The following is a 26,450-nucleotide window of genomic DNA, read 5'->3' on the forward strand; positions in this document are numbered from 1 at the left end:
TAAACTATATTGTATCAAGTAAGAACAGCAGTGTTGCAAATTAACTTTGCAAGAGGTAAATTCGGATCTAAATTTAGGCTCGTCCCCGAATAGTAACAAATTTATCTCTAATTGACGTAAAGAGAATTTAATATCGAGGAAATTATAAAATAAATTAACATCTTACGTAATTGTACCTCGAGGGAACATATGAGATCTCGCGCAACAATATAATATATCTATTATATATATATATATATATGTATATATATAATGTATAAATAATATGTATATACATGTATATATATATGTGTATATACATTTCGCGGAATGTAAATATTTTCTCCTTCGTATCGTCAACGATCTACGTGAGAAGAATGGACAATGAACGTCGATCACTCGAACAAGCTAATTACATTTGCGTGAGCGAACCGTTTTCGACAGAATAATTCCTGGCACGAGCCGCGATTTAACGACGCGTCGCGAGAAAACTCGAATCTGTCGTCATTATTAGCTTCGATCGAATTTAATTCGCGACGTGCGGTCGATGCGACCTTAATCGCGTCAATTAGTCGGTTCGTTAAACCAGTAAACGATCCTACAAACATTGTAAAATTCATTTGCGTTTCCGATTGTTCTCCTCTCTTCGTTAATGTTTCGTTCGTTATTATAGTTACAAGAAGAGGTCGCAGTGGTATTTTATCGTCGATTTAATACAAATTTTCTTCTGGCGATTCTAGAATTTCGAAATGAAAAGGAACGAAGAAGTTTTCGGTTTTCCTTGTAACGCCGCGGTCTCGTGCCATCGCAGTTTGCGTGCATAATACTTATACATATGCGTGTGTATATCGTTCATATATAATTCACGAAGTTAACGTTAACAGTAACAATAACGACAACAGTGATCACGATACGAATGATCTCGATATACGGGTACAATGATTGAACGTGTACGACAATGACGATATGATCAGTGTCGTTATTAGACAATAGGCAACGTAGGTTTTTCATTAAAAGTTCGTCGTCCATCCATTAGACGTTTGTCCTGTTTCTTGCTACAGTTACAACACGATTCTAAGCTTATTTACATTCCCATGCGTTCCCGTAGTCTTTTGTATGTTACTCCGATAGGACTTTCTTTCAGCTACCTCCGACTGCCCGAGTCTATGCAAATAACTTAAGCCTAGCCGCGACGAGTCCATCGTGGAATTCAAAGTCGCGAAACGCCACGCGCCGGCAAGAAGAAGGAAGAGCTTTTGTCGGACCGGGCGTACGATTCTTTGTGTAAAACCGGTCCGTTATCAACGGAATTGCTCGTCCTTTTTCTCCCTCGATTTAATGCACAACATTTCTCTGACGACCGGCGGAGAGAATCCTCTTTTTATTAGTACACATTCGCACTATTCACTCGCGGCCCTTCCGGCCGGTGTTATCGGTTGGCTACTGGCCAGGATACAGCAGCGGTCTGAAATCTGAATTATGGGCCGCGAAAGTAGCTCTATAGCTCCGCCACTTGCTCGTTATTAGTTTTGGCCGATGTGTTCGAGGCTAGGGAGATCTCCGTCACGCCCACCGACGTCTGCACGGCGGCCGTCAGCGCGCTCTGAAGAGGCATGCTCTCGCTGGTCAGCTCACAGCCAGTGTCTGAAACGTGCATGTATTGGACAATCGATACCGAATTCGCGGTGCAGGATCATTCGAAACCGGGCACGGGAGAATTTTATTTGAAATCCGTGGACCATGGTAACAGGCTATAATTGGCCATGTAATTAACGAAACTTTTGAAACGACTATTTTGCAAGAGGCACAATAGAAGTCGAACAGCAGCGGCCTTCAGAAAAGCAGTTTAAAGTTTCCAGAGCCGGTACTCGGAAATGAAAATTTCCACTATTAGTTTCAAACTCGACTCGAAGTTTGAAAGAGCAAACGCAGTTATCGACCATTGCGCGCAGAAGTGTACAAGTCCTCTGACGAGGATCGGAAGTTAAACTGCTTTAATTGAAATTAATACTCGGACGGGCGGTGGCTTGAAAAAATTTCATCGGGCGTTCATCCGCGATGAACCATTGTACGATTTTACACGATCGTATAGTCTCTCTTCGAAAAGTTAAGGGGAAGCTTCCAAGATTGCTTCAGCGTCGAAGATAATATTTAAAATGTCAAGAATACCTTGCAACGAACAACAGAGAACTGTAAAAATAGAGTTTAAAATTAAGGTGCTTGCGAAGCAAAGATGACAAGCTTGCAGAGTGAAGAGGAAATGAGTTTAGGAGAGAAGTACTTGCAGTTTAAATATTAGTTAATAACATATTTCGGTTGATCGATAACTGGGTAGGAACCTTGGAGGGTTCGAATTGTGTACATTCCGCAAAGGAGACATTAGCTATAGGAAAAATAGTTAAACGATATTAATGCATTTTGTAAATTGGCCGTGTTATTGTATCGTGGAAGCAGAACGCGCACAGAACCGTACAACTGCTTCTTCGTGGGGCGCGAATCCTCTTAAATCCTTCGAAAATTTAATACCTTGTAATATCCGGCCGGATATAGGAACGTCTATGCGAAGTCATCCATGTAACGTGTTTCGCGAAATCCCGTGTAAACGGCAGATCGAAGGTATCGACGTGAGGAAAATGAATTTCTTCGACTGCACTCGACGATGAAAGATTAAGCAAGATTTCAATTTAACTTTCGAAGATCGACCGACGGATGTCCAGTGTCTGCGAAACTTCCATATTTATCCTGGACGATCCTCCTCCGAGCGGATACGGGTCCCTATCGGTCGAAGAAGCTCTCCGAAGTGGAGAAAGATAAACGGACGTGACGTGACAGCGGGACGCCATGTTACGTGGCCGTCGAAAATTAAATCAACCGCTTCGACGCTTTATCGTTCGCGTAATTTATGTTACTATTGAAGCCGTTTTAATCTTAGCGTCCAAGTATTGGGTCTTTTAAGGGCGCCGAAATAGCTAGACTCCAAGAATTAACTTAATAATTTAGCGCAGGCAAGAACAATTCTGGCTATTATCGTTCCCAATGTAATCCCCGGTGATTGCACAGCACTCGGCTGTGTAACTGGTCCGGTAATTACAATAGACAGTGGTAATAGAGGGGAATCGATTTCCATACGGAAATTAAACGAGAGCCGATGCGTCTGCCAACAATCGAATTCGTATTAAGTATTACTCCCCGGAAAATATTACGGTCGTGGTAACGCGCGAACACGTGACCAGCGTAATTTCACGTTAAACAAGAGCCTAATCGTCCGTGGGAGTTCCTGCGAAGCTGATTCTCAATTATAAATAACGAGGGTGCGAATACTTGCAAGACCGGCTGTAATATAAGAAATGGTTTTCGTTTCACGTGAAAGACTTCGGTATATTCGAGACGACTGGGTGCACGAGCCAAAGGGAATTAATATCGAGTAGCGATCGTTTGCAATACCTTTACTCGTTCAGTAAGTTTCCGTCCGGAGACTGACATTTTGGGACAGAAGAAACTATAATGAGCAAAATAATAAGAAACGAAGTCAATTAGAATCGAGTACCGATCGTTTGCAATTCTCAGCGTTGTTTTCAGCGAGCTTTTGTTTCGAACAGCTCGGTATATTTTAATGGCCCCGGGATATAAGACTAAGGAAATCTATAACGAGCGCAACAATAAGAACCGGGGTAGCATAATGTAGGAATTCGAAATTACTGGGGGAACTTCTAACTCGTTCCATCCGTGACTTTTGTCCCTGTTGAAGGTTGCTGAAACGATTCCTAATTAATAAAATCGAATCGAGTTACAACATTCGTCGGCTATCGAACCGAAGAACCTCCGCTCGGCGGTCAGGCGCGAATCAATGTTCGAAGCGGATGGAAAGTTTGTTTTCCCTTGTTCGTCGTTAATGACGTACAAATTAGTTGACTTGGTGCCACGGCGAAACCCGCGCCACAAAAGAAAATACGTGTACGTCGAAACGAAAGTGGAACCGTCGGATAGAAGGCGTTGGCAGCGAGCCGAGTTCACCGTGTTTCGTTTCGGGGCTTCATAATTTGCGATCGAGTCAGCGGATTCGGGCGTTATTAGGTACCGGCGGGGTTCGTCTTTATCGTAACAGGGGATCCCGGGGGAGGCGAAAACCGTCTTCTTTGAAACGGAATCTTGCGGAGATTCTATCGACGTCACGGCACTTTTTCCTTTACGCCCCGATCGACCAGGGCTCGACTTTAATATTCTTCTTTCGTTCGATTTTACGAGACGCGAGACCACGGGTTCCGTAACCCCGTTCGGTAATGGGATCAGATTCAACGGATGTTATCGGTTTCGACTACGAATAGCTAGGCTTTATCCAACTCCTCGAGCGGCTGATCAAATTTGAAAAGCTTACAAAACCGCGCAAGAGAAAATAAACACCGAACGAAGGAAGTTTGTTGTTCGGTAGTCGGATGAGAAGCTTCTGAAAGAATTATGCCATCCGTATCGAGGCTCGATTATTTGTTATGCTATGCAATGTTAATACATAATTCTGGCTTAGAAGTCGTTTTAAAACGTTAAAGAGAATACGGAGTGGATGTATTTAAACTTAGAAAGTCGAGTACTTACACTTGGTAATGGAAGAAGTTCCTACGCTGCTGCCTTGCTTCTTAAACTTATCGGCCATGGTGACTTTTCTACGAATGTTCTTGTCCGGTTGAAAGAGGATGATGTAGACTTTGGGCGAGTAGAGACAGACCAGGGTTACGGAAGCGCTGAGGCTAATTGCCACGCAGAGCGTGGTAATTTGGGTTTCGTGCGCGTTTCCGGTCCCGAAGTAGATCGGCACGAACGCCAGCCAGATGATGCAAGTGGTGTACATGGTGAAGCCGATGAACTTGCTCTCGTTGAAGTTCTCCGGTATTTTGCGCGTCTTCACCGCGTAGATCGTGGAGACGGCGATCAGGAGGGCATTGTACAGTTGCGAGAAGAGGAAGCTCATATCCTGGATCTTGCACTTGAGTATCACCTGCTTGCGCGTCGGATAGACGAACCTCGTGTCGGGCGGCTCGATGATCATCCACACCAACGTTATCACGACCTGGGGACAGAAGAAACAGAACCATTTGTGGAAACGATCCCAAACGAGGGTATTGGATTGTTGTTTGGCTTACCTGCAACGCGATCAGGGCGGCAGCGATGCAGACTTGCGAGGTGGGACTGATGTACCTGAGTCTGACCACCGACCTCGAGGAATCGAATATCCTAGCGATCCTGTTGGTTTTGGTTAACAGAGCACCGTATACTGCGCTGAAACTCACCCCCACTCCGAGCCTCTGAAGAACACAGGTGACTTTGGTGGGCGTCGCGAGCAAGATGAACGTGTTCAAATAACAAACGAGCACCCCGGCTAACAGAATGATGGTCAGCTCGCGTCCAGACGCTCTGACAACTGGAGTGTCTCTATGGTGGAACAACAGACACGCGACCGCGAGGGTAGCTACGATTCCAAGGCACGATATCACCGCCGGAACGATCGCGAATGCGCTATTCCATCTGACGTAGTTGATCGGTAGCTGGTAGCATCCCCTTTTGTCCTCGTGCGGCCAATAGCCAGCGTTGCAATCCTTACAGGTTTTCTCGTCTTGGACGAACTGGTACTCCTCGCACTGGTCGCACACCCAGCAACAAGTGTCACCCTGTTGCTTCTTTATCATACCTGGCTCGCAGGGCAATGAGCACGCAGAAGTCGGTATGTCCTTCGTACCCTTTGCCCAGACGAGCTCATCCGTGTGGATGTCCAGCGAGTTGTACCATTTTCCTACCACCTGGTGCCAACATTTACACCGTTATTGCCCGTCGCTCTTTCTCTCTTCGCTCGTTCGTTCCTCGGTGCATTCCAGAGGTTCAAAAAGCTCCGAAAAATAACTGTTTCGAACTGTTACCTATCGGTTCTGATCGAAACACTTGTGAAAAACTTTCGTTCCGAATAACTGTTATGTAAGACATAAGGTTTCGGCCTCGGGTCTTCAGAACCAATATTATGTCGATTTTATATCCGATATGGTTGCAATTATCGGTTCCACATAACAGTTATTCGAAATAAATGTTCTTCGTAACTGTTTCAAGAACCGAAACCGATATTATAACTCTTTTCAACCCCTAGCGCACTCCTTTTTCCCCCCCTGTTTTGGTGAATAGTAGAGGCTAAGACATTCGCGACATAATTTATGCGCCGATTGTACCTAAAGCTCTGTGTAAAATAAATGACAATATACGCACGATATTTTCTTATCGACGAGCTCTCGAAGGGCTAGTTTTGTTTCTATACGCGATAGAAAGTTTGACGAAAATAAGAGCCAGTGTGATTGCAACTTTCGAGAGGAGTATTGATTGACGTTGAAATTTTCGTTGAATATACAAACGAGAACTCGTTAAAACGATACCCGACTGTAGTTGTAGGTAGCACTCGATGCTTGTGTGGTGTGTGCACTCTTCACAGAATTATTTTTCAACGAGAATACTTTTGAAATTGCCAAATCTGTTACCGAGCAGGCCACGATTCAATCATTTAGCAATCGTTTGTTTTTCTTTCTATTTGCTATAGGAGATACAACGATCAAACTTTATTTAAATTTTGTACGACATTGTATTTTTCGAGGTGGAATTGTAGCTCGAATTCGTCATTGTCCGATATAAGATACATCGTGTTTCATACGAAAATTGAAATACGAGCCGAGCAAGCTTTAGAAAACATTTTATTCTGCCCGCTATCGAAAATATACGGTGGCGTTTTCTGTTTCTTTTTTTTTTTATTAATGGCCAACCCGATAGAAACGTGGCGCAATAAAACTGACGCTTTTTGACGATTTAAAGTTACCTGTTCCGGGAAGTAAAAAGTGATATTTCATTCTGTAAGTTGCATTCAGCGTAGGAAGGTGGATGCAACGAAGGTCACGTTGCAATTTATATCTCTCCTCTCCCCATCGGAGCTATTTTATCGTTCGAAACGCGAGGGGCGCGCCCCACCTTGCGTTGATTTATGATTTTTATCGAGAAACAATCGTTAATTGGATACGCGAGCCCCGGTGGAAAAAAACTGGTTGTTTCGTGTACGATGAAAAACTGGTGGATCAGAAACGAGTTAACGCGCAAACGATTTGTCTTCGGCCTCGGGAATTAAGAGGACGAAACACAGACGACCGAACGATAATTAATTGGATGACCGATAGGTCGATACAGCATCGAAAATCAAACACGGTAAAGTAAAGCGTTCGGTTTCGAAATCAGTAGGGAGTCCTAAGTGTTTGGATAATGGACTTTTCGAACGACGGAACAATCACTTTCCTGGTATTAAAGTTCATTCGTTCAAATAGAGATCGGTGCAGTATTGCCTCTCTTCTTGGAATCAAATCGGGACTGTCGAGTTGCATGTGGAGAGGTTCGAGCAGACGAGCTGATCAAATAGGTTTTTAATTACACAGCTGGCACTCAAGTCAACGGGAATAAATCCGTACCAGGTATACCTAACGCAAACTGTTGCAAGAAGCGAGGCAGAAAGCCTCTACGTAATACAGTATTCGAATATGGAAAATGTACTAACGATAAGAAACATCAACCACACATTGAAACTTGTGATTCCTAGAAAAAGAGAAAAATTTTATCGATTTATCAGGTTTTTCTGACCCATATTTTTTTATCGAAAGATACAAGATCTTTATTATTTATTTGAAAAACGTAACGCGCGCACCAAGTAAATAGAATAGGAAGGTTCAAACGTTAGGCGTTACGAACACAGTGTTTGCCAAAGTCCCCCGAAGGATAATTATCCGTGGACCGGTGAAATTCGCCGAATCCAATAATAGGAACCTCGATTACGATATTATTCTAGTCCGAACGAGCGTAAAAGTGCCGAAAGCGGTTCTCGGTGGAAAGTTTGCCTTCCACTGGTGGGAAAGGAGAGACCGTAATTCAGAAGTTCTAATTAATCGGGAAGCAGACCGAAAGGAGGGGGAAAGGGAAATCAAAAGTACTTTCACTTGCCCGATAGTGGTATCCATTAGACCCGTTCAGGTCCGATTTCCGGAAGTTGAGGATCTCGTACCGTGCCAAACCGTCCCCGTGCTCGTCGAACTTCACTTCGCTGCCAGCAGCGTCTGAAAACAGTACTTGTGTCTCTTAGCTTTTGTTAAACTTGGTTCATAACATGGCGAACAATCCGACACAATACGTATCTCAGCGAAATAGAGTTAGGAACAACCATCAAGCTCCTCTTACTGGACACTCTTCGACGCTAAAACTACCAAAGTCGAAACGACTGGTTTCAAACTTTCGTTTAAGAAATACTCGACTTTATGGCATTGCTCGTAATATCGAAAGAATTAAAACTATCGATCTATCGTGAATTCTCGTTTTTCCGTCGATACAAAAATAAATCTTTTTCTGCTTATTGTAATAATGTTTCGTCAGCGTCGAGATTTACGAGCTCTCGCGTATTCAATTACAGAGGCTGCAATTCATTTTTTTTTTCTGTTTGCTTCAGGAAAAAGCAATTCGTTAAATTCACACGGTGAATTTATGCTCCCCGTCCCTCACCCCGGTGGGAGTTTCGTTTACTTATAGCTTGCTCGCTTCGGTTTTAATATATCCGAGGCCAGACGATCCCGGCAATATGGCTTTTAATTATGTCCCTTCCGCTTCGCGTAATTGACACGCGATTGTGCCTCTTGCTATCTTCCCGAGCGCCGATTCTAGCTGTGAAATAATTCGATGAAAACTAAAATTATATTTTCACTTTGTTTTTAATGCGATCGGCACCGTGGTCGTGACACGATATCCCGGACATAGGAGAGCCAGATTCCAAAGCCGTTTCGATAACCCTCCATTTAGCTGCACGGGAAATTTTTCATTCAATATCGAACAGATGACGCACGGGCTTTTATTTTACACACTTTTCTCCCCGCGATGCATTCGCCAATATTCCACGCGTACAGTGCTGTCCATTACGTCATCGGGCTTTTACAATTAGAGAATCGATGCTGCCTGATTTATGATGTACGCGAACCGACGAAATTATTATCTTTAATCCTCGATTGAGATCGTTTTTACCCAGCCAAAGCTCAAGTTTGATCGAGTGTTTACTCGAAAGAGGTAGAAAATACGGGAATATTTTGTTTTTAATAGCTCTGTATCGTCAGTTATGTGTACAGAGTTGTTCGAGTATTCCATAAAGTCTATTTCACAATTGAAAAAATTCATTCGAACCGCTAAATTTGAAAGTGTCCCAGTGTGCACCGCGGCGTAATCTCCGCGTTATCCGTTCGCTCCGTGCGAGCGCAGATCGATCTAAACCGTAAGCGAAGTCACCGAAATCGGGCCATTATTTCCTGGTCATTTCGTGGAATTCGCCACGTCGCGACAACCGAACGAATCGATAACGCTACCCGCGGATGTCGTCCGATTCGATTCGAGATACCGGTCTAATCACACGTGGACAGACAGCGCGAGAAAACCGAGTGGCGAGAAACGGTTCACGCGATACGGTTTCTCGATCGAATCGATAATGTCCGAATGCAGCGTTCGCGTCTTTGTAAATGCAAAGATACTCTAATGAATATAAAAGATAGGACCGATACAATGAAATCACGTGTTCGTGACAGCGGCCGTAAAACCGTTAACTAGTTTTTTGGGGCACGTTCGTGCATTTTTCGTCGCAAGGCTGTGAAACGGTTGGAACACGGTCGAACGGTTACTTGCTAAGCGTCCCGTTTGTAAAAGCCTTTATTATTTGAGTCCGACTATACATAAACCTCCGTGTTGCGTGTCGCCTTTAGAAATAGCGGGGAAAAAAAACAATGGCATCGGAGACTGCACACATTTAGGATCGATACAGCAACGATCCCCCTGTGATACTATCCCGCCCCACATTTTTATCTCTGTCCTTTTCTCGCTTTTTCGCCGCGACTCTCGCACACGACCTCTCCGTTCCTCTGTCGTAGTCGCGGAGCTTTGCTGGCCTCGGACGAGTTTTACTTCAACCCTTTTTAATGGGTCTGTCTTTATCGCGCCAGAGTACGAGAATAAAAAAAAAAAAAACCGCCGCGCGCGGTCTGCGTTTCGCTCGTCGCCGGGTCTCGACGAACCGAGGGATCGTTGCTTTTTCAGCTCGAGAACCGGACTTCGCCGCTTTTTACAGCTTCACCGAAAATTCGTTTTCTGGTACGCGTCTAGGCATCTGCATTGAAACCAATGGAAGCGGTTTGAGGTTGTCTTTTCCCCGGGTTTCGAGAGCTTTCATTTTACCAGCGGCAAGATTCGCAATTCTGAGCTGCCGTTCGGTGTATCCTTTACCATAGTCTATCATCCATCGATATTAGGGCTTGGAAACGTAGAGTTGTAGGCGCAGGTAATCGAAGAAACGAGTCGTTTCGACCTCCATCGGTAGATCTAGCGTAAAGTTTAGTCGCTAAAATGAGCCGACGGGTTCGGCGTTTATCGTCGAGCCGACGATATTATCGTCCGCGTCATAAGGCGAGCGAATCGCGCCGTTTATTGCATGGTTCGTGTCGGGGGGTAAAAATTTCATACGAGAGCCACCGATTCCCGAATGCCTCCCCAGCCCCTAGATCCCACCCCCGGCGTTGTGCGCGGCTCGGCGACAGGAGGCCGGCGCGAAATATTGAACTCGGCTTTCAGAGCGCGGCCGGCTATTCAGCGCGGGGCAATTCGACTCACCTGTAAAGGACACGTTCAGCAGATAATTCCTATAGAACGCCCCGCGGTCGTAGTGTGCCATCGAGGCGCACAGACCCGAGTTCTTCGCGCACACGTCCCGCTGAAGGTTGTGGAGGGCCAACGCGAACGCGTACACCGCGTCCACCACGAACTGGACCTTGGACTCCTGTTCGTATCCGGTCGCCGCGTTCAATCTCAGGTTCGGCGTGCACACGGTCGCGTTTTGCGCCGTGGTGTATCTTTTCGGGACGCAACCGAACACCTCCTCCCAGTACTCGCCGAACCAGGGATTCCGTCGATTGGTGTCCGGCGTCAAAGAGGCCATGTACTCGTCGAAACCCGGTATATTCTCCGATTGAAGCTCGACCGTGATGGCGCCCTCGGCCTCCTCCTCGAGCCCTTCCACTAGCTTGCTCTGTCGGCCCCAACCGTCGCTGGCCAGCCACTGAAACGGTTGGCTCAGGTTCGATCGTCTCGCCGCCTCGAGGATCCCTCTCGCGTCCTCCGCACGGGTGAACAGTATCACCGCTCTGGCGTTCGACTTTTTGCTCAGCCTCTGAATTATGTCGTCGAACACGCGGTCGTCCGCCGCCCCCGGAACCTTCACCGCCGCCGCGATGCACACGTTCCTCTCGGTTGCCTCCCGCGTGAACACCTCGATTCCGTATTCCCCGTAGCTGCCCTCCGAGTACACGGTCGAGACGTACGACCAATTGGCGCTCTTCACCACGTCCACCAGGGCGATCGATTGGAAGGTGTCCGGAGGCACCGTTCGTGCGAAGTAGTCGAACCTGATGCAGATCAGAGATTTGCTTTCCAAACGAGACGGGGGATTACGATTATTTACAAAGTCCTGACAGTGGAAAGAAATTGACCGTTACAACTTCGCTTCCCTAACGCGAATATTTAAGATATCGTCGTTTTAATTGACTCGACCGAAATCTATTTATTTAAAGTTTTAATAGCGAGCTTTCGAATGCTTTCGTAAGCCACTATAAAGCTCGATACATACGCAATCGCGTGTCTCCTTTTCACCTTTTGAAGCCAACGAAGAGCGAGGTAGCCAAACGTAGGGTGAGGATAGGTTTCCAATGGTACTGGACGGCCAAAATCTTTTACCACTACTGCAGCGGATGCCAATAAGAAAGTTTCAAGTTGTAGTGGGTGCAAGTGTCTGAATTTATTGTGTCGTCTCTACGACGATTTATGGTGGAGTCTACGAAGGAATCGACCTAGCTGGTGGGAAACGTTCCAGGAACGGAAGTCTTAGCTTTCTACCTTACTCCTACCTTATTCGAAACATTTTACGATTTCGTGATCGTCGAACAACATTACCATCGTATCCAGGCCTTTGTCAATAATATTAAGATCTTTGTCGTCTCGTTGACTCCACCATAGACGAGGATCGAATTTTAATGAGTTCGACACTATCGTAAGTAATTTTCGATTCGAAAGGATAGATGAAAAGCAGTGTGTATTCGCAACCTGGTTTTATCGCTGAGGGCCTTGGCGGTGGATGCTGGCGATATCTGGGGGATGTGGAAAAGCCTAAGTAAATTGGCCACCTGAAGAGACACCGAACTATAGGATCCCCCGATCACCCCGAAGATCGGTCCGGCGGTGGCCGTCTTCTTCACCCTTGGCACGGACTTGTCGGCGCACTCGAGAACGCTGATGTCCAGATTGGACAGGGACGCTCTGACAAAGTGCAAGCTTTGATTCAGCGCGTAGGTGTCTCGGCCGCATGTGTCGAGGATGTGGACGCCTAGCGTGATCCCAGGCAGCGTTCTTTTGTCTTTGTTGATTTGATCGACGGCGAACAGCATCGCCTCGAGACGCTGCACGCCGCGGTTGTAGACGTTCGGTCCGCAGGTGGCGCCGCCCTTCTCATGTACCGGAAACAGACCGCCCAGAACGATATCGCCGGGTATTAGAACGGCTTCTCTTTCGCTGTGCGCCTTCGTCTGGGACACCACCGAAAGCTGCTCAAGCGATACCAGGAGTACCAACATCCAGGTGAGAGGATGGTACATTTTAGCCGTTGACTGTCTAGCTTTCCGACTTGACCGACCACGAAGATCGCATTTTACCCTCTTCTGCGCCTAGTTTCCGAGATTCCTAATAATTTCAGGCTAGGTATGTATCGCGGATATCTTTAAAGTCGGTCTAAGGCAAGTTATTTAGAAACGATGGCCGATCGGTTAGCGAGGATTGGAGTTGTCGATCGGAGTAGAAAAGCTCGTCCCGCGGAATAGCGTTAGGTCGCTGACTAGTTAGGCCTTTTGCGCGTATCGTTTAACCCGGCTATTTACATCGTTTCGGCTGCTTCAGTTTTGGTTCGTTCAGAGTCTCTCGGTTCGATCGATAACGATTCGCGAAGACCAGCTTCATCCATTTCCAACGACGGTTTTGGCGCACCGAACAACCCGTGACAACGAACCAGACGAATCCAAAGTTATCTCGTTGTTCGCGCCCCGTCGTCTGCCGCATTCTCGACGACGAGAGTCCTCCGCGTCGCAGTCTCGATCTTCCTCCTCGCCAGCATCTCCAGTCTCTTCGAGTTTACGAACTGTCGCCTCGACGATCCCGTTTACGAGCCCGGGTCTCCGGTTTGTCGGCCTCGATCTTGCCTGACGGTCGCGCAAACAATTACGATATTAATTCGTTGGACTATAGTATTCGTTTCGACGCTAAATTTACCTCGAGTTTGGGGGTAACTTTTTTACGCGTCCCTCCTATTCAAAACATGGGATCTGGGAACTACTTTGGAGGCAGATCGGGGACGCAAAAGCAGGGAGAAACGTTCGCGTATAGTTTCATTAGACGTACACGTTTTGATCGAAATAGTTTTTGAACGAACGATGTTCTGGCGGTCGAATAACTTTTGGCTTGTTCGTTCCCAGAATCTAAATCCATTGGATGTTTATTTTTGGAAACACTTCAATCGTGGCTTCATTCGACACTTACCGCCAGTGTCGAAATACTTAGCCAATGTATACGAGGATTCTGGCAACGAATTCGACGAAATACCTGAAATAGAAAAAATGGCTATAACTCGAGAACAAGGTTACTCATTGGCCGCCCAGGTACAAACATAATATCGCCTTATTAATTTAATGTCATTTAATCAGAACAAAAACAAACCACAAACAACGCGCCATAAAAATAGTACAACGAGCGCCAGATTGTCTTTCGTAGTTTTCATTTTATTTCGATTCAAAGTTCCGTCGACCATATTGGGAAATCCTATGCCAACACGCTCCGGTATCTTTTTCAACTTCTCCGGCGAACCACTGATTTTTTTACCTCCGTCACGTCCGATTTAACTCGACCGCGTTTGCCGCTATTTATAATGCTGTTTCACTTTTGCTTTTTTCGAGAATGTCGGGGCGAAAAAGAAACTCGCCACGCGCGGCTCGGATGCGGTCGTCAGCGTCGAAACTGCCGCGAAATTCTCGAGGTTGGCTACGACTGGGCGGGCTCGTTAAATTTCCCAACTCGTACTCGTTAAGCGGACTTAATTTCACGGAACTCTAACAAGCGTGGCTCCGCTTCCAGCTTTAAATTCGAGGGTCCTCCTGCGTTTTTCTCCCCTCTTCTCCGCCGTGCTGCTCTCAAGCTTTAAGATCGCCATCCGATGCACGGTTTAGCGATTGTCTCTCTCTTTTTATCATTTTATCTGCCGTTTACCCAGCTTCTTTCCGCGTGAATCGGATTAACTACTCCCGAGGATCAGGTCAGAATCCAGGGTTTAAGTCGTTGGGTGGATCGGTTCGGCAATTCTCGAAGAACGACACGAAATTAGAAGATCGGGGAGCGTCTAGTTTCTCCTCTGGTCTCGCCTCTGGTTTTCATTTTCCTTAAGATTCTTTCCTAATCAGTCTTTCAAGTAGGACACCCGCATATCGAAAATTTGTCACGTCGCGAGCGCGAGTTACGAAATCCCACAAAGTAAATGGGGGTTTTGTGCAAAACGCGCGCTCAGTCTCCGGCAAGTGCCACCCTTAGTTTCTCGAAAGCATGCTCTTTGTTAACCGCTCACCCTCGGCCCACTTCTGTCACGCGTGTCCAACCAACGGCGACGTTTAGAAGAATTTGTCCGGAACCTTTAGTTCGCTCGTGTCATTCGTTTTATACAGGGTGCGGGCGAATAATACACACCAGCGACCAACGGGCGATCCCTTATGAAAGAAGACAAATTCACACCTCGACGTTATTAAACATTGTGTCTTATGCTACTCGAGGACGAATAATTTAATCTTATCTGATTATATATTAAAAATGAATTAATCTTTAATATGTAAAGTACGTATATTCGAGAAACGAACCCAAGTATTACTTTCCGGTGCATAGTCCGTGTCGAAGAATTAATTGAAATACAGTTTGCGAATTTAAAGCAAGATTTTTAGCATTTCCTGTTAAGGGGACACCCAATTCTGACTCTGTACGTAGCGAACACAATTGTTCGCGGCTAGGACCGAAACGAGCCTCGGTCAAGTGCTCGATCAATTTCCAGAGTGCTTTCCTCCACAGAGAAACATTTATTCCGTCGTTCCGATTTATTCGAACAAAACGAATCATCCTGTCCCCAGCGTTACGACAAATTCGTTCTGTACACCGCAAAATCAACCTTTACACCAGGAATGCCAAACGCGCGCCTCGGTCCATTAAATTCTCTACACATCCAAACCTTTTTATTATATTACGTCGTATTTTCTCACTCGCGTGTTTAGATATGGCGAACACAATTTAGAAAACAAGATGGTGGACACGAAAAGAATACGCGTAATACGTGTAAATATTCGATAACGCGAAATATTGTGTAGATTAATTGCCCGCTGCATTCACTAACGATTACCAAGCCAGTCTATTTTCTGGCATTTTTTCTTTTCGGCTAGTCCGTTTAGACCGAGAGAGAGACTTTCTCTTATTTTCTGCCAAGGGTGCTGAATATTCCAGGTAGTCGATCTGAATATTCACGCGGCGCGTTTTCCTAGCCGATTCGCTCAATGTACTTTCCCTTCCAGTTTCAAATATAAAGGGTACCTGTTTTCCCCGTTTAGAGTATCGACCTCTCGTAGTCGCAAACTATCGATATTTACCTACTTGAACCTTTCCCAACGATTCCCAGCCTCCGCGATATTCCCAGCATACCCCAACCCTTTAATTCGGCTACATCGATTTTCTTCGGCGCTCGAACTCGAAAAACTTTGTTCCTCGCGAGGGAGCTTGGTGCTCCAGCTTGCCATAATTCGTCCTTTGATCGTTCTCGCATAGCCGCCGTCTCGAATTAATCGAATGAAGCTGCTTAACTCTCATAGTATTCCTGGACGATGTTAATCATCGATACCTTCTTCCTTTCGGTCTGCAACGCGCCTCGAAACTACCGCTTCGACTCGCGTCTGAAAATGCACGTTGGTTGTTTTCTTTGCGAGCCTCCGTTTCTGAGAAAACAAACTCTGAAAATATTATTCGATGTACAGGGTGTTGAAAGTGTTGTGTAATCTCCGAGTCGGTCGAGAGAGTAGAGATCTAGCAACGTCAGAAATATCCAATTAACTGGAAATATCGATTCGAGACCCGGTTCTTCCTTCGACTCGCTCGTCCATTATTTTTCCGCGCGAATTTCCGAACAATTTCCTTCCCGCCAGATGTATCGTAGAGTGCCAGCTGTTCTTTTCCACGGTGGGGGAGGCGTCCGGAGAAGGATTCCCCTGCGAAAAGCAATCTCGATGCTCGCGCGTGTCTTCGAGGCCGACTTCGGAAACGTTCGATCCTCTCTCGCGTATGTAGGACGTGCGCACATTAGCAGTTTCCTGGGCAATCACGGGCCGGAAGTTACCCGCAAAATTATTAGTCCGAAAACCGGATACACAGACTTGATACATTTCGTGGAACGTTGTCGCAGAAACAACCGCTTCGGAACCACGCGATAAGTGTTCAACAAGTTACGCGTAATTCGTTCGCGTCACACAAACGCCCCTGGAATATTGCTTTCAATCTTTTAGTTCGCTAATTATTTACTAAAATATTTTCTAGTATTCTTTACAACATTTATTCGATGTACTTATGTGTACTATACTTATTGTGTCAATGGCTGTGTTTAAGGATGGATACCGCCCACCGTGGAAACGAGAAATTATTTGATTCGAAGAGTTTTCGATCGAATAATATTAGTATCGGTTTCGAAAAGAAAATTGACGAGGCAAGAAAACAATTCCAGAACGGCGAGATGAGTTCCTCTTCGACCCTTTCGCTCGGTGCGAAAAGTTTCAACAATGTTTCGCGACAAAACTACCGACTGAAACGGTTTTGTTCGAAAGCTTCACCGCTTTCGATGCTTCAAGGAGAACACCTGTTAACTTGCTCAAGCAGCGCGCCACCGCTTTCAATTTTTAACCATTCATTCCAGGAATCCCGCGATCTCTTTAGCTAAATTGCCGTCCTCGACGGTTTGTCCTCGTTTGAAAGCGAGCAAAGTCGAAGAGACCGATTCTCAAGCTTCGAACCATGGATTCATGCCCTCCGACCGTAATCACACTTTCGAAACCATCGTTAACCGTGAAATTTTATAATTCACGCGTGCTTGCGCGTTTTCACAGACAATCGTGACGATTTCAGCGCTGAGAGAAGAATAATCTCGCGAAAATGGTTTCCTCTTCGGACGGATGGAAACTTGAACATCAGTTTGTTCTTTTTCGAGGATTTTACTTCCATTATTATAATAAATTATGTGTCATTCCTTTCGAATACGATTTTCGACGTTTTTATTCTCCCCTCAGAATCGAATGTTTAGAAAAACGCATGGGCACGGAAGTACGCGTGTGTTTAGGTATAGGGTATTCAAAACAGTCTCCGGTAAACTTCAGGCCGAACGGATAGGTCGGATGGAGGATAAGATGATCCGACGAGGAACTGCGGAGCGTTTCCGAAGTTGAAATATTGGTTTCAACTACTCGGTGATTTTGTTTCCGATCTGAACAGCACCGTTCAGTCGTATCCAATAACGCGACAATAGCAGAACTTTCCTTGGGCATTCTTCAGGCACGGCGAAGATAGTCAGAAACCGAAGGTCGTTTGGATCGTTTGTAGGAAATGATTCGTGGCTAAGGGCTACGCGATGAATTTATCGGATTGGCCAACAGGTACTTGCGTTTTTTCCGTTGTAAATAAAGATGCACTGCCTACTATTGGAAACAAATGCAATTACTTATCGAGTACCAAATATTTTCGAGATTTTGATCCTCCTCTCATTGGGAATTCTTGCTTTGGGGTATCTGTTCTTCGTTCATGCGGTAAAAGACGTCTGTAACGTGTACAGATGGGTAACCATAAATCAAGCCGATAACGGTTGGAACCGCTGACTCTTCCGGATATTTTCGTAGTAAAACTGTGCTACGCCGAAAAGAGCACCAAGTAAATCTGCTCGGTAATAGACGACGCAGTTCGTGAATTCGATAGGCGAGGGTTAACGCACTTCAAATCTTCTCGAGTTTGCCGCTAGGAATCCTTAATTTGCCAGTGCTGTTCGTAACAAATGGTGCGCGTAAACCGGAACCGTCGTGCTCGATGGGAATCGGACGTGTGTATTCGGTACATGTCGCGCAATTAGCGATTTGTCGTAAAAAAGTTTTCGGTATTTTTCACGGGACGGTCGAGTTCGATTTCTGATCGATCTTTTCTCAAAAGTCACTTTCGAGGTCTCCTCGTTAGTCAAATTTTGTTAAATATTTGTATTCCAGACGTAGATCTACCAGCCTGCCAAGTTTCTCCCCTTGACAGAGTTATCGCACGACAAGTTCCCAAAAATTGAACCGACACCTTTTCGGCACGCCATGTGCACAGTTTCACACCGAGGGCCGATTCCCGGTATAAACTTTCCGGCCTTCTTCGTCCCAGTCGTTGATTAAAGGGTATTACTTACTCGGTAGTCGTACAACGACAAGTCGACCCGTTTTCTTTGAACGAAGCGAGAACCAGCAAAGTGGTATCCCTCCAGTTCTCCGCCAACTTCTCTCTCACTCGTCACTCCTCCCCTCCTCGAGTTGGCCCCTCCCCTCGCGGGCTCTTTTTCTCATATCGCACTCGCCGTCCCTCCCTCATCCTCGTTTTCGCTCGTCCCGCCACCCTCGCTCTGCATTCGCCCCCCCCTCTGCTTCTTGGCGACTGCTTTCACCCTCTTTCTCGCTCTTTCTCTCTGTTTCTCTCACACCCCGACGTCGAACCACCCCCGACGACCTCTTCAAAACTCGCTACACGCGCAACACTTTACCAAATGAGTTCTAATTCATGCCACGCTCCTCGCCTTTCCCCTTCGCCTGCCCTTTACCCTCTTCGTCACGCTTTCTTCTTCTCGTCCTTCTTTGAAGTCGCACTCTCCGCTACTCGACTTCCCGTTTCTTCCACGTCCCGACGAAGGCGCCGCTGTTGTTCATTTAGTGGCTCTCCTGCACCCCTCCTTCCCAAACCCCAAAGCCAGCGATGCGTCTCACCGTCTCGCGCCATCGCGGCGTTTTTCGGTCGCGATCGCTGTAAGGACGTCATCCGAGTACGCTGTCCCCCTTACAACACGGTTCGAGGATTCGGGAAATGAGACGATTCCAAGTCGCTCATCTTCTCTTTCCTTGAGTTTAGTATCGTTTGGTCGTGATACAAGGACGAACCTGGTGTCCCCTTTACCTCGAAGGGATCCTTTTTTTTTTCCTCCGGAACGTTCCACGCCTGTAACGTCGTCCCCCATCCGTTAGCGGATTAAGACACCGTCGACGTAATCGCAGGGAGCAGCATCTGCAATCCCCGGAGAACGAAGCGGGCAAGAAAGTTCAGGAAGGGACCTAACTTCGTTCCGTGTTGCCCGATCTCTCGTGGATCGACCATCCGGGTGCTAACTAGCGCGTCTGTAAAATGATCTCTAAAGCGTCGCGCAACCTTCGATCGGAGACGTCTCTGCTCGCCAATGTCAACCGCCCCCTCATTCGAAGGCCTTCCGGGACTGCCTGACGCGATTCTCCAATCTCTCTCCGGGTCGATCGATCCCTGTAACGCGGTTAGAACTGCTCGCAGTTATTCCAATCTCGCGACTCGGATGACGTCGCCGGGAGCTGCAAGGGGGCGGGAATCTTTTTCCGATTCGGCGATATTAAAAACCGCGATCGCGGCCGCGCCAAGGACCCTAACGTCGTTAGAATGCCGAGCGCGGGAACAAGGCTAATCCGTCGTCGCTTTCCGCTTACTCGGGAAAACCCCCGATCGAATATTTATTTAATCAAAATATCGTTTAAGCTTATTTTTGTAACCCCGTCGAAATCCATTAATTGTTCTAGCTCCAGAGCAAAAACTGCTGTCGCCCGTATACGGTTTCGCACCAGTAAATACCGTCGGACAGGTCTCGGATCCTGCTCAAGTTATTCCCCCATGGATCAACGGTGCCAAGAATCGCCCGATCTCGGCAAGTATCCCGAAAAAAATTGAAAACGGAGGGGGCAGAGTCTAATGGGCGCTAAACGCTATATCCGGACAGTCGAGCATTCGACTTCTGGTCTCTAGGCTCGCGATAATTGCATCGGCGACGTTTTCCGGCTCCGCGTCCCTTGTGTTGTTTCTGCCTCCTCTCGGTCTGAGCCTCGCCCTCGGGAAATCTCGTTCGCCGACTGGATTCTGACACACATTCGGCCCAGGCTATCGCGAGCAACAAAAACAAATCAATAGTCTCCCGAAGTTTGTCCCGCTCGCCTGCGGACACTTATCCACCGCCCTCCCCCCCAGCCCTTGTGTAGGTTTCGCGAAGATTATTTTTCGACTCCCGCGGCTGTTCCCTCGGGTCCGCGTTCCCCCTCGCCACGTTTGTTTCCCTGGAAAACGATTCCCGGCCTTCTCCGAACGGTCTGGCCTTTTTCTTCCTGTCCTCGTTACCGTTACACCAGCCGGTCAGCCTGCTTGCGTCATCCCAAGACAACTCCTACTCTCTTTCATCTTTTCCGTTTTTCTGTTACCTCTCGCTTCGCTGAAGATTCTCTCTGATTGTCCTCGCGAAGAGCTCATTAGATGGTCGGTGATCGATGGAGCTGCCGGTGAACGGAAAGATGATAGACTTCGGAGACGTTCCGTCCCGCTCGAACACGTGCCGCGTCGTCTGCCGTTACACGATCATTCTTCCGTTGTTTCCGAGTCTCTACAGGACCTTATTGATATCAGTAGATAACCACGGTCGAAATAAATTACTCGATTTGCTTTCAATTTCTACGCAGAGTTCGGAAAACTCTAGTTGTTTGTCTTACTGATTCTAGTTACAATGTAACATTACCTTCGCCGTACCTTCAGATCGATAAGTGTTTATAGAAAATTATTCTTTCTTGCAAATTCTAAAATTCCAATTAAATCGAGTATCGATACGTGTGCATAACCGAGTCCAGTCTAGAGAATATATGCATCTCCAATTTTACATACATGAAGAGAAGTATACTACAACCCTTATTCTTTGTAAAATAATAACACGTTCTATCTTTTCTATCTTTACCACCCCTGATTTCGTGAAAACTGCCATCTAATTCGAAGTTAATTTTACTCGCGATGTATAACGATCTCGTTTTAAATAATTGTAGACGTCTTGGAGCGCGAGACGAGCCTCTAGGGAATTGGTTCGTTCCTAGGCGCGTCGGTCGCGCGACTATAATTCTTGGCTGGGATCGTTGGGGAAATTCGGCGGGAATTTGCGGAATGCAATTGCTATTCGCCCTCCAGTTAATTCGGAAGCACGACAATCGGCTTAATTTTTAGGAACCTCGCGTTCGGTGCATTTTGAAAGTCAGCTGCGTTAATTATCCCTGAAGAGGGTCGTTGTTGGGCCACTGTCCGCGCCTTGTTCTTCTTAACCCGTCTACGGCGGTTTCAATATGCGAAATACACAGTATTCCATGGATTCGTATCTCTTCTTTGTTTAGAATAAAATATCGAAGGACAAAAGTGAATGATTCGCAGGGGATTATATTGGGTTGGTCCGGTTTTCAGTTATCCGCTGATTTCTGTTACGAGTTCTGAGCCACGTCTTCCAAATTTTTGCACATGACGATGTCGCTAAGATTGCATATAAAATTAATTTGAATCCTGCTTGTCCAAAAGGTTATCATTAAAAAAGTTTCAATAATAAACAGACAGTGAGGGCACCTTTCGCACCCCCCACGAAGAACAGCTCTGCGTATCGTAATCAAATGTAATATCAACATTATAATTGTAGCGATAGATTGTTCTACTTGATTCTCCCGACTTTATTTCTTTAGGTCTTTTTTGTGGAGTACGTCAAAAGATAAAGTACCTAGAATCCTACGATCTATTTTGAACGTCGTTTCAAGATAACCGATATCTTTTTCCATTATTTCTAAGAGCTCAAATAAAGAAGAAACGTTTGCTACTTGCTAAATTCGTCTCGATATCTGTTAAAAGTACGAACAAACGATAGGTCTATCTATAAAAGAACCAAAGGCAACCGTGGGAGCTGATAAAAAGTATACCATAATCATCCTAAAGGCTTCTTTAAACCTTGATCGGGCACGGTAAAAAAATATCGATCCCCCGACGACGGAATAATCTGATGCGATCCTGTCACGCGGTTCGCCCTGTACATTTTACAAATCGATGTTGGAATGGCGTACTGCTCGTAGTGTCTCAGAAACTATTTTTGATTAGAAATGGCGTTGATACGTTACTGTGTATACGCTCTAGTTGTAGCTAGTTACTTCCTTGTTTAATCCCCCCCCCCCCCTCCCCACACACACACACACACACACACACACACACACGAAAGAATCCAGTGGAGTTAAATCCGGTGAACAGACGAGCCAATTTACAGCGCCATTACACCCGATCCAGTGATCTTCGAAAATCTTATCCAAATAGTAGAGATCAGCTTCTTGTGTAGGATAACCTTCGAGAATGGACAGAACATAATCCGTCGGGATTCTATTTGTATATTTTCCGATAGAATAAACAAATCAGTCGACGGGGAGTCGGTATATTTTAATCCCCTCAACGTCTGAAGCTAATAAAACGACTTTAAAAAATCCATCTTTCTCCAAACATTGATATTATAATTGCTGAACCGAATATTTCAGCTCTTTTAAATAAAATAGCTCTCCAATAAAATAGCTGTCGATAATACTACGCTATAAATTAACGCTTCACAGTTACCGGTGTTCTTTTTTAAGCAAAAATGGATTATCCACAGGGCGGAAATACATGTTCCGTGACGCCGATTGTCCATAGCTTGCGAATCCGTGAGCAAACAGTTCCGTGAAAAATAATTATATCGTGGCGATGCTCGTTCCCAGAACTCTGTACAATTGTGAAAATCTTATCCATACAATTTTTGATGAAAGGGCACGCGATAGAGATGGAATTTACGACGATGAACTACGAAGTACACTTGAGATTGCATTTTTATGACATTCACCGTAAATTATAATTAAATTTGTTTTCTCGGCGCTAGCAAATCCCATTTTCCTTATTACGAGCAATTGTAAACTCAGTTCAAGTAATACTAACGAAACGTACGTCGCGTATATTTGAATATGTTGATAAATGCACTCGATGACCTCGACACTGTACACCGGAATCAAAGTTGGTTAAATTTTATTCACAAATAGCGAATAATATTTTTAAATTCGTTCGTAAGCTAAATTTAGCCCGTGACATTAGTGTCCTTCCCATTTAGTAGTTTACGTAATATGTATTTTTCATTTATCCATTCGTAAATTGAATGTTTGTCTTGCCTTTATATCCGATCGTTCCCCAAACCATAACACCTCCTCCTTTCATTTGGCGTCTATTCTGATACTACGGATTTTTTCTCAGGTCGTAAAAATAGTATAACCAGCCATCAAACATAAATCTTTTTTCGTTCGAAAACATAACTCCCTTCCGCTCTTTTTACCATCTTATACAAGGTGTTCCGTGGTTTCTCCGCCAAATTGCCAGAGATGTTTTGTAATGTTTGCGAACAAACGCTTTGTTTTAGAGTTAGAAACAAACAATGTACGGTTTATTTATCTGGTCGAATTTATTCCGCGTCGAACTATTTTTAAAATCTCAAAATGATGTCCTGCTGAAAGCTCGACTGCGACGAACAATTGAATTTGTTACTGTACGAAGTGCCTCGGTACCTTGCTGAGTTTCAATAACTGCGTTTTTAATTCTTTGTACAAGTTCTTCGTACGAAATCGCACTCGTCGAGTAAACTTTTTGTTTTAAAGTTTCCCACACGTAAAAATGGAATGGTGTGTAACGTTGTTTCAAACTCTAAAACAAAGAGCTTACTTCCAAACTTCTGTAACATTTCTTTTTCCTTTTAACTTCTGGATTAAGTTTTCGCAGGCTGGCGCAAGATCTACGAAACACTCTGTATATTATCGATGGTTTTCTTCTGAGTTTTCTTATTTTACTCTCATAATTTATAATATGATACAACTATGAGAGAAACTTTTCTTCTATTGGTCGTCTATCGTACTATTTTTTGCCAAACGTTCATAAATGCCATTTGGTCCTTGGAATTATTGGAGAAAAAACGCAAAAGAAGTGTTTTATCCTTGCGTAGTGTTGGATGTTGATTGGAGGGGCAATCACCGGTCGCAGCTATACGCGATAGGTCTTTCGAGGTCGATTCCCGAAAGAATAAGTGGAACCTTTGATCGAACGGAGTCGTAAAATTCGGGTCCTCCGGGTCGCGGTGACACCAGTCTGGCCGGTGAGGAATTTGCGGAACCGAGCCTTTTCAAGCGGCAGGTTAGCGTTATCGTTGCCACCCCCCGATCCCCCGGTCCCCGGCTGGCCCTTCTTTCACCCCTCGCCGCGTCAGAAAACCCTTTAGAGGACGGACGCTTAAAAGCCTCGGGTACGAAAATTGCCGGCTGACCTAAATAACGATCTCCGCTTCATTCATCCGTCGCCGCGGAAAAACGCTGGCAGCACGCAGCCGACGACGCCCGGTCTGCCGTTCCCTCTCCGTAGGAAATAATTAGCCCCGGAGCGCTACCGCGTACGAATATGATGCGTATCGAATCGATACCACCAGCCAGCGAGAACGGTCGACGTGTTTACCGCCCCTAAATCGCTGCTCGAGTCCTCGAGGATCCTTCGGTCGAGCCTCTCGATCGATCATCGCCGGGAGGGATCGACCGAGCCGACGTCTTCCTCGACACGCGTCACGACACGGCCGATCGATCGACCAAAAGGATCCAGCGCGGCTCCGCGTCATCGAGCGATCTCTAATTCGCGAGTCCTTCTCTCGAAACGTTCTTGATCGCGTGAGGAATTAAACTGCTCCTCGGAGCACAGTCGAGCAGTTAATTACGAGCGCGCGATAGTTCGTGTCCGACTCGGAGATTTAGATAACCCAAGGTTATCTTGGCCAGCCAGCAAGGATCAGCCGGGTGTAAAGCCCATAGGAGGGACGATCGAACAACGTCTTGTCCTTGATACGGAACCTTTCCCCTCGTACTTACCACCTTCGGACGATCCTCCGATGGCCGAGTCCTCCCCTCGATACGAGCAACGGTAAGCCGATCTGGACGATCAGCGATCCGTCCGGACGAACCACCAAAACCACTTGTACCCTCGAATCGATTCGCGAGCCCGAGACCTCCCCCTGCACGTGTTCCCGAAGCGATCCACCGACCGTATCGAAAGTTCCTCTGGATCCTCCTTTGTTTACCGCCACCGTCGGGGAGGATGCTGGAATTTCGGGTGATTTCGGTCGTCGTCGATCGCGAGGTGCTCGAGAGGTTTCAGTTGCGGTTCGAGCGGTCAGAAGCACCAGGACGATCCCACTGACCCAGACCGCAACGGATCGTGTTAGCAGATATTAGGCGTGGAGGCTAGGATGCGGACGGCACAGGACGATCAGCCATCCGGAGCTCAATGGTCCCCAAGCATCCTCGACGCGTGTCCCGATCCGGACGGTGATCTTTCTACTTGGTTCATCCCTTTCTCGGATCGGTCCTGGAGGGTTTGAAAGGATGCCCGAGGGGGTTGTTTGACAACATCGCGGTAAACGTGAAGCGACTACGCGTCGTGGTTGCCGCCACAGCACGACTGGCCGGCCGGCCGAACCACCCTCTCTGCTTTCGCCCCGTATCTCCTGCTCTCCTCTTTCACTCGCGCGCGCGCTCTCTCCTACCTTCTCTCTTTCTACCCTCACCACCGTGCGCCGCGCCGCGCCGCTCCCACCTACCCACCACCGACACCGGAGCTACTCTTCCGTCACGGTCGCTGCCGTGCATCTCCATTTTCCCGCCAATTTTTCGAGCTTCACGCCCAAATTTCACTCCGCTCCCCATTATAATATATTTATCACCAGCCCAACGGATACGCTTTTCGACAAACCCTTATCGCCACCCTCTCTACGATAGATTCTTTTTCATTAAAATCGTGTTTTTTACAATCGATTCCACTTGGCAAATTCGAGCAAGAAAATAACGTCAGGTTCACGGGATTTTCTATAGAGTTTTCTATAGAGAATTTTGATTTCAGAGCTATATGAGATGGGGAGGCGTTTCCAATAACATTTTGCGATGCACAGTTACTTGTTTCTCGAATAACCAAAATTGGTATTGCAGATATCAGGAGTATGGAAGCTTTGAGGCACAAATTACGGTCGATTGATTCGCGGTCATACGATCTTAACGAGTTATTTCGTTTTAGACGCGCAATTTTTAGATTTCTATTTATCTTTTAAAAAGAAAACCGTAGACGGGGATGAAAATTGTACGAGCTAAAGATCATCGACC

General features: G+C 46.1%; 2 protein-coding genes across 4 annotated transcripts in view; one reads left to right on the top strand and one right to left on the bottom strand.

Annotated features, from left to right (window-relative positions):
• The window catches only part of Atg4b (Autophagy-related 4b), a 47,549-nt gene that overhangs the window by 10,714 nt on the left and 10,385 nt on the right, over window positions 1-26,450 (top strand). The window contains exons 1-2 of one of the 3 annotated variants that reach the window (XM_076778671.1): window positions 12,603-12,690; window positions 19,998-20,122. The exons of 1 other annotated variant lie outside the window; for it this stretch is intronic. In XM_076778671.1, the coding sequence (XP_076634786.1) occupies window positions 20,089-20,122 (34 nt within the window). In that variant the 5' untranslated portion in view covers window positions 12,603-12,690; window positions 19,998-20,088. Of the gene's footprint in view, window positions 1-12,602; window positions 12,691-19,997; window positions 20,123-26,450 lie in introns of those variants that run through there. One more of the 3 variants, XM_076778669.1, reaches the window with a different exon arrangement.
• Mglur (metabotropic Glutamate Receptor) lies at window positions 245-25,736 on the bottom strand. The gene is made up of 7 exons (XM_076778664.1): window positions 25,167-25,736; window positions 12,160-13,304; window positions 10,675-11,465; window positions 7,984-8,096; window positions 5,115-5,768; window positions 4,570-5,041; window positions 245-1,623 (listed from the first exon to the last, which is right to left on the bottom strand). Exons 2-7 carry the CDS (start codon window positions 12,705-12,707, stop codon window positions 1,478-1,480), a joined length of 2,724 nt encoding a protein of 907 aa, XP_076634779.1. The 5' UTR covers window positions 12,708-13,304; window positions 25,167-25,736; the 3' UTR covers window positions 245-1,477.

This window comes from Colletes latitarsis, chromosome 11 (assembly GCF_051014445.1).
Source record: "Colletes latitarsis isolate SP2378_abdomen chromosome 11, iyColLati1, whole genome shotgun sequence".
NCBI lineage: Eukaryota > Metazoa > Arthropoda > Insecta > Hymenoptera > Colletidae > Colletes > Colletes latitarsis.

Bases quoted from the DNA above. Each gene is read 5' to 3' on its own strand.
- Mglur (XM_076778664.1), bottom strand. From the start codon at position 12,707: ATGTACCATCCTCTCACCTGGATGTTGGTACTCCTGGTATCGCTTGAG. The intron at 5,769-7,983 runs GCAAGTGAAAGT...TGTTGGCACCAG, and splicing joins CTAATGGATACCACTATCGG to GTGGTAGGAAAATGGTACAA. The intron at 5,042-5,114 runs GTAAGCCAAACA...TTCTGTCCCCAG, and splicing joins CCGCCCTGATCGCGTTGCAG to GTCGTGATAACGTTGGTGTG.